The following is an 8,423-nucleotide window of genomic DNA, read 5'->3' on the forward strand; positions in this document are numbered from 1 at the left end:
CTGCTTCTCCCTCTCCTACTCCCCCTGCTTGTGTTCCCTCTCTCGCTGTGTCTCTCTCTTTCAAATAAATAAATAAAATCTTTAAAAAAAAAAAAACTAATGATGTAATGTATGGTGATTAACATAACAATAAAAAATTTAAAAAATTTAAAATACAACAACAACAACAATAACAACAAAAATAAAAATAGAGCTACCCTATGACCCAGCAATTGCACTACTAGGTATTTACCCTGAAGATACAGATGTAGTGAAAAGAAGGGGCACATACACCCCAATGTTCATAGCAGCAATGTCCACAATAGCCAAACTGTGGAAGGAGCCGAGATGTACTTCAACAGATGAATGGATAAAGACGTGGTTCATATATACAATGGAATATTACTCAGCCATCAGAAAGGATGAATACCTACCATTTGCATCCACAGGGATGGAACTGGAGGGGATTATGCTGAGTGAAATAAGTCAAGCAGAGAAAGACAATTATCATACAGTTTTACTCATGTGGAATATAAGGAATAGCTCTGAGAACCAAAAGGGAAGGGAGGGAAAACTGAAGGGGAAGGTATCAGAGAGGGAGACAAACCATGACAGACTCTGGACCCCGAGAAACAAACTGAGGGTTACAGAAGGGAGGGGGTGGGGAGATGGGGTAATTGGGTGATGGGTATTAAGGAGGGCACATGATCTGATGAGCACTGGGTGTTATATGCAACTAATGAATCGTTGAGCACTACATCAAAAACTAATGATGTACTATATGTTGGCTAATTGAACATGATAATTTAAAAAAAAAAGACAATGAGATACCACCTTACACCAGTTAGAATGGCCAAAATTAACATGACAGGAAAAAACAAATGTTCGCAAGGATGTGGAGAAAGGGGAACCCTCCTACACTGTTGGTGGGAATGCAAGCTGGTACAGCCATTCTGGAAAACAGTAGGAGGTTCCTCAAGACATTAAAAATAGAGCTACTTATGACCCAGCAATTGCACTACTGACTATTTACCCCAAAGATACAGATGTAGTGAAAAGAAGGGGCACCTGCACCCCAATGTTCATAGCAGCAATGTCCACAATAGCCAAACTGTGGAAGGAGCCGAGATGTCCTTCAAAAGATGAATGGATAAAGAAGATGTGGTCCATATATACTATGGAATACTACTCAGCCATCAGAAAGGATGAATACCTACCATTTGCATCCACGGGGATGGAACTGGAGGGGGTTATGCTAAGTTCAAGTCAAGCAGAGAAAGACAATATAAGGAATAGCACAGAAGACCGTAGCGGAAGGGAGGGAAAACTGGGAAGAAATCAGAGGGAGACAAACCATAAGAGATTCTGGACTCCAGGAAACAAATTGAGGGTTTCAGAAGGGAGGGGAGTGGGGGATGGGGGAAATGGGTGATGGGCATTAAGGACCGAGCACTGGGTGTAATTCGCAACTAATGAATCACTGAACATATTACAATCTAATGATGTTACTATACATTGGCTAATTGAATTTAAATAAAAAAGAAAGCAAATGTGAACATCCAGCAATGTTCTAATGTGAAAGACTTCCAACGATGCAATATGTACAAAGATCAATATTCTCACTACCCTGTTTATTTTGGGAAATAGTTATTTTTCACAAAACAATTTTTTTGTCAACATGCAATGGTTTATTAATATCATTCAAATGAGCTCATGAAAAAAGTTTAAAACCTCTTTTATTCCTAGTATGGTAAATATTGATACCACTCAGTGCAGGAAAAGAGGGGTTAGGACAAAGTCACAAATCCCTGGGCCCGTCTCTCAGCGTCCCCGCGCGAGGGCGGTGTCTTGGGCGGGAAAGCCCAGTGTTAGGGAGTCCGCATCTCCCCTGGTTTCACTTCTCCCTCTCACAACCTGTCAGGTCCTCCTGCCTGGATCCTCACGACGCGACCCCAGTTCGCACTCCCATTGCGTGTCGGGGTTCCAGAGAAGCCAATCAGCGTTCCGGGTGTTTTCACCGGCCGCGGGGCGACTCAGCTTCTCTCCGGAACAGGTGGTTGCCAGTCATGCGTCCCCCAACCCTCCTCCTGCTGCTGCTGTCCGGGGCCCTGGCCGTGACCGAGACCTGGGCGGGTGAGAGCGGGAGAAACCGCCTCAGCGTGGGAGGCGGGAGGGGGCTGCCGGACCCAAGCGCTGCTCCGCTCCGCCGCCTGGCACTCGGAGCCCTCACCTCCGCCCCACCCACACCTTGGTCCCGACTCTTCTCCGACCCACTGCCCCTTTTCCGTTGCGCGAACCCCTCGCCCCCTGCCCTCCCGGCCGCCTCCCCCTGGGCCCCGGCCCCGCGCCGGGAGGAGGGTCGCGCGGGGTCTCAGCCCCTCCGCGCCCGCAGGCTCCCACTCCATGAGGTATTTGTTCACTGTCGTGTCCCGGCCCGGCCGCGGGGAGCCCCGGTACGTGGAAGTCTGCTACGTGGACGACGTGCAGTTCGCGCGGTTCGACAGCGACGCGGCGAGTCGGAGGATGGAGCCGCGGGCGCGGTGGGTGGAGCAGGAGCGGCCGGAGTACTGGGCCCAGCAGACGCGGGACTCCAGGACGTGCACACAGACTCTCCGAGGGAATCTGAACGAAGCGCGCGGCTACTACAACCAGAGCGAGGTAGGTGAGCGACGCGGGCAGGGGACAGATCACGATCCCCATCCCCCCGGACGGCCAGGGTCGCCCCAAGTCTCCGTGTCCGAGCGACACCCCGAGGCTGCGGGACACCGCCGTCCCCCGAACGGGGAAGAACCCTTGGGGAGTCTACTCGGTTTGGTTTTCAGTTTAGGCTTTAATGACGATAGGTCGTGGTGGGCCGGGGCCAGGGTCTCATACCTTCCAGAGAATGATAGGGGGCGACGTGGGCCTGATGGGCGCTTCCTGCTTGGGTACCTTCGTGATGCCTACGACGGCGCGGATTACATCGCCCTGAACGAGGACCTGCGCTCCTGGACCGCGGCGGGCACGGCGGCGCAGATCACCCGGCGCAGGTGGGAGGCGGCCGGTGTGGCAGAGCGCTCCAGGAACTATCTGGAGGGCACCTGCGTGGAGTGGCTCGGCAGGTACCTGGAGAACGGGAAGGAGACGCTGCAGCGCGCAGGTACCAGGGGCCGCGGGGCCTCCCGGATCTCCCCTCCGCTGGGGCTGGCTTCCCACCAGGAAGGGAAAATGGACTCCGTGTCAGAACACCGCCCCTCCCACGGGTGGGGAGACGGAGATCCGCCCGGGTGTTCCTGTTCCTACTAGAGAGGGCCTCACCCAGAGGGCCGCTTCTCGCTAAAGGACAATCCAGTCTCTCCCCAGAGGCAGGTGGAGACCATCCCTGAACTAGTCCATCAGCGGTCCCTCCATCCTGGCAATCACCTTGTAAACCATGACTTTCCCTCTCAAGGTCTTGTTCTCCATCTGAGAACATCCTTGGAGATCTGACTCCCGGTTTTCTGAGTCACTGACACTCCACCGCAGTCAGGACCATTAGTGTGTTCCCCACTCTAGACCTGCACTCTCCTGTCCTGGGATCTCTCGCTGCTTCTAAAACATTACTCCAGATCCCTGAGTCTAGGCTGTTGTCAGGGTTTTGTGCTTTTCCCTTCTAAACCATTTGTCCTTTCCATCCTCAGGATGGTCACGAGTGCTGCTTATAGTGACCCATGAAGGTAACCCAAAGTGTGGACTTTCTGATTCTTCTTCCTCAGAACCTCCCAACACACACGTGACCCACCACCCCATCTCTGACCATGATGTCACCCTGAGGTGCTGGGCTTCTACCCTGCAGAGATCACCCTAACGTGGCAGCGTGATGGGGAGGACCTGATCCAAGACACAGAACTTGTGGAGACCAGGCCTGCAGGAGATGGGACCTTCCAGAAGTGGGAGGCTGTGGTGGTGCCTCCTGGACAGGAGCAGAGATACACGTGCCATGTGCAGTATGAGGGGCTGCCCGAGCCCATCACCTTGAGATGGCATAAGGAGGGGTTTGGGGTGGAGCCTCTTTGCAGAGAAAGTAGCTCTTCGGCAAAACATCTGCGAGGTTATGACTCAAGCCTGAGGTCTGAGCCCCTCACCTTCCCCCTTCCTAGAGCTGCCACCTGAGCCCACCATCCCCATCATGGGCACCATTGCTGGCCTGGTTCTCCTTGTGGTCACTGGAGCTGTGGTGGTGGGAGCTTTGATGTGGAGGAAGAAGCACTAAGGTAGGGAAGGGAGTGGGAGGGGAATTTGAGTTTTCTCATCCCACTGAGAGGTTTCAAGCCCCAGGTAGACGTTTGTCCTGCCTTGTTAATGAGAAGTACCATCCACATACCTGTGCTTGCCTACTCTGGAGCCAACTGCTAACATTAACTCTTTAGTAGACTTGTGCAAATGAAGGACAAATTTTTTACCTTTATATTCTGTTGGTGGGGACCTGATCCCCAGCCGTTGAAGGTCAGGGGCAATTCCCTGATGTAGACAGACCTCCAGAAGACAGTTGGTCCAGTGCCCCTACATCCTTTCTTCGTGTTTTTCTGATACAGCCATGAGTCTTCAGTTAACAGTTCTGGAAACCTGATTTTGGTACAGGTCTAGGGTATTCCTCTGGATACCATGACCAGTCTTCTCCCTGGCCTCTGACATGATGTTTTCTTCCCACAGTGTTAAAGGAGGGAGCTACTCACAGCAGACTGAAAGTAAGTATGGAGGGAGTCATCCCTGAGACCCTGGGATAGTGTAGACAGGACCCCATGGGGAGCTCACCCACCCCATAGCTCCTCCTCTAGTCTCATCTCCGGTGGGCTCTGACCATGTCCTGTTTGTTCTACCCTAGGCAATGACAGTGTCCTGCGCTCTGATGTGTCTTTCATGGCTCCTAAATGTGAGACCCTGGAGGGCCTGGGTTATGAGGATTGTTTGAATGGGACAGTATAGCATTTAGTGGGCTGTGGAGATGTCAACATTTACATGATTGACTTGAATTTGTTCATGATTATTTTCTTTCACAGCGTGAACCAGTTGCCTTGTGGGGGACTGAGTGATGCAAGATTTGTTCACACTCCCACTTTTTTTTTATCTATTTATTCGACAGAGTGAGAGAGTACTAGCAAAAGGAGCAGTAGAGGGAGAGGAAGAAGCAGGCTTCCCGCTGAGCAGGGAGCCTGACGCGTGGCTTGATCCCAGGACCCCGAGATCACGACCTGAGCCAAAGACAGACGCTTAACCCAGGTGCCCCACACTAATTCATAGAGTTATAAAGCAGTGTGTAATTTGAATTCACATTTGTCTGGAAAATATGACCCATAAGCCTACGTACAACTTTTCTGAATGGAGAACTGTTAATTGTTTCCTGTGCTGTGCGGGAGGGATGGTGTGGAATAGAGGCAATAGGGGTGGAGCAGGGAGACCAGCAATGGGGAGAAAAGTGGTAGCTGCCACGAACAGCTGTAGCCTGAGGCTCATCTAGAAGAGAGAGGTGCTCTATGCAGATCATTCATTCAACTGGTAATTGTCAGATACAGGAACATTATTTTAGCATCTAGGACACCTCAAGTGAAAAACAGGCAAAATTTGCCTACCTTGTGGGGCATATGTTCTGGAGTGAGGGCAGACTGTATGCTAGTAACTAAGGGAAGTGTGTGTGTTAGAGGTTGGGGAGCACCTATGGAAAGTGGTCCAGAGAGGTACCTATGCTGGGAAGGGGACGATGGCTACTTCACTACAGCAATCAGAGGGAGCCTCACCGAGGTGCCTTTGAGAGGTTTGAAGGTTATGAAGGAATTGCATAAGAGGAGGTCTGGGGGGAGCTCTTTCCAGGCAGGGAACCCCCAGTGCACACGCACTAGGACAGGAGCGTACCCTGTGTTCACGGAAGGGCGAGGAGGCCACTGGGGCTGGAGCAGAGAGCAGCTGAAATGACATCAGATGTCCAAGCCTTAGGATATTAGAACAGTTTGAGTTTTCTCTGAGTGACATGTGGAGTTACAAGGTGGTTTTAAACAGACGATCCACCCGGTACCACCTCTCCTTAGAAGCATCTGTTTGTAGCTGTGCAGAGAATCAAGCGGTGCAGGGTGAGTGACCAGTAGAGAATCTGTAGGAAACCAGTGCAGTGTCCCAGGAGGGGGATGTGGGCTGTACATCTGGGGTTGAGGAAGGAAGATAGTAGGAAGTGATTGGGTTCTGGATATATTTAAAGATGGACTCTGCAGCATTTCCTAATGGATTAATTCTAGGGAGAGAGAATGAAGAATCAGGGAAGGCATCCAACATTTCAGACTGCAAGCAGAAATGTGAGTGCCTTCAGTGGAAATGGGGAAGTGTCTGGAAGTAGCATATTTGAGTAAGCAGCATCACAAGCATCCAATTTAGGAAATGATTAATCTGAGATGTCTACTAGAAATACAAGTGAGGAGCACCTGGGTGGCTCAGTTGGTTAAGCATCCGACTCTTGATTTTGGCTCAGGTCATGATCTTGGAGTCATAGCATCAAGCCCTGCATCAGACACCCCACCCCCCACCCCACTGCTCAGCAGGGAGTCACTTAGGATTCTCTCTCTCCATCTCCATCTGCCCCTCCACCCTCTCTAAAATAAATAAATAAATCTTAAAAAAAGAAACGCAGGTGAGGTTGGCAGGTGGATACAGAGTTCAGGGTAAAAGAAACATCTGGGTTGGAGAAATAGATGTGGGAGGTCATGCCATATAAACCAGGTTTAAAGCCTTTACTAGAGATGAAGAGATGAGGTCCCTAAGGGGGTGAGGGCCATAGAAGAGAAAGGAACAGGACCAAACCCTGGACTCCTCAAGGCTAAGCAAGCTGATCAGAGCACACACCCAGAGTGCACTGCATAGTTTGGTTCTGCACCTAGAAAACACAAAGACCAGGGAGGCCCACCCTTCAGTGTGCACAGAAAATTCCTGGACTATGAACATCTAGACAGTCTGGAGTAGAGCATGAGATTCTGGGTTGATAACAAGGTTGGTGCTGATGCTGCTGGTCTTCGGATCCCACACTGAGTAGCAAGCACATGAAGCAGGATCCCCACATGGCCGTGCATCAGCCTCTCCTGTAGGGATTATTAAGTAAGTGATTCCTGGGCTCACGCCCAACATTCTAAGCTGGTGGGTCTGGGAAGAGGCCTGAGTATTTGGTAACAAAGCCACAAGCCATCATGGGATTCCACAGATAGGGAAGCACTGAAGCCATTGATGAGAGCCCTCATTGTGGGACAGGGTCTTACAGACACATTTAAATAGTTTTTTTGTGGGGTGCCTGGGTGGCTCAGTCGTTAAGTGTCTGCCTTCAGCTCAGGTCATGATCCCAGTGTCCTGGGATCAAGCCCCGCATCGGGCTCCCTGCTCGGTGAGAAGCCTGCTACTCCCTCTCCCACTCCCCCTGCTTATGTTCCCTCTCTCCCTGTCTCTGTGTCAAAAAATAAAATCTTAAAAAATAAATAAATAGTTTGTAGGAAGAAAAATGCAAGACATGCTGGGAGAAACATATTTTCTCTCCCATGGGGTAAAACCAGATGAAAGATTTAGGAAGTGATTATCAGCTCAACATAAAAACTCTCATTGCTGGGGCGCCTGGGTGGCTCAGTCGTTAAGCGTCTGCCTTCGGCTCAGGTCATGATCTCCAGGTCCTGGGATCGAGCCCCGCATCGGGCTCCCTGCTCAGCGGGGAGTCTACTTCTCCCCCCCTCCCCGCCTCTCCCCACTGCTCCTACTCTCTCTCTCTCTCTCTGTATCTCTCTGTCTCAAAATAAATAAATTAAAAAAAAAAAAAACTCTCATTGCTAAGAGTAGATCTTAAATGGTCACACACACACACACACACACACACAAAAGGAACTATGTATCATGATGCAGGTGTTAGCCAAGGCTATGGTGGTAATCAATTTGCAGTATATAAATGTATCAACAGGTTGTACACTTAAACCTACAATGTTTTATGTCAATTATTTCTCAATAAAACTAGAAAAAATTTCTGAATCTCTGCTCTCTGAAAGTATTCCCTCATGGATTTCTTGTTCCTTGTTTTGAACAACAGATTCCAAGTTGTTTTAATTGAAACTACATATATTTATAGAGAAACATGTATCTTATAATATAAATTATAAATACATAATATAAAAATATAAAGTATGAATAATATAAATATTAAAGCATATTTTAAAATATATGAAATATATAAATTACATGAATAGGAAAATATATACTATAGATAGAGAGTACTGGGCCTCATTTTATTTCAAGGAAAGCCACAGAACAGGCCCGAGGCTGCACAGCCAGGAACAGAATCCACCATCCCACCCTAGGTCAAGGCCCAAACAGGAATCACTGCCCCCGGTGCTGGGCACAGATCCCACTGTTCACATCACCGCACCCTGAGGCCAGGACTGCCGTCGCTGCCGCTCCTGGCAGCTGGATGA

At 49.7% G+C, this 8,423-nt stretch overlaps 1 protein-coding gene across 1 annotated transcript; it reads left to right on the forward strand.

The window, feature by feature from the left end:
- Window positions 1-1,804: 1,804 nt before the first annotated feature.
- On the forward strand, window positions 1,805-4,211 carry LOC102736667 (HLA class I histocompatibility antigen, alpha chain G; the record flags this gene model as incomplete). The annotated part of the gene is given in 7 exon segments (XM_081811625.1): window positions 1,805-2,112; window positions 2,372-2,641; window positions 2,844-2,876; window positions 2,879-3,118; window positions 3,714-3,776; window positions 3,779-3,982; window positions 4,098-4,211. Coding segments are annotated over 7 exon segments (1,231 nt in total), but the record flags the coding sequence as incomplete, so codon positions are not given.
- Between the last annotated feature and the right edge of the window lie 4,212 nt (window positions 4,212-8,423).

This window comes from Leptonychotes weddellii, unplaced genomic scaffold (assembly GCF_054177405.1).
Source record: "Leptonychotes weddellii isolate Sample4059 unplaced genomic scaffold, ASM5417740v2 HiC_scaffold_8911, whole genome shotgun sequence".
Lineage (NCBI taxonomy): Eukaryota > Metazoa > Chordata > Mammalia > Carnivora > Phocidae > Leptonychotes > Leptonychotes weddellii.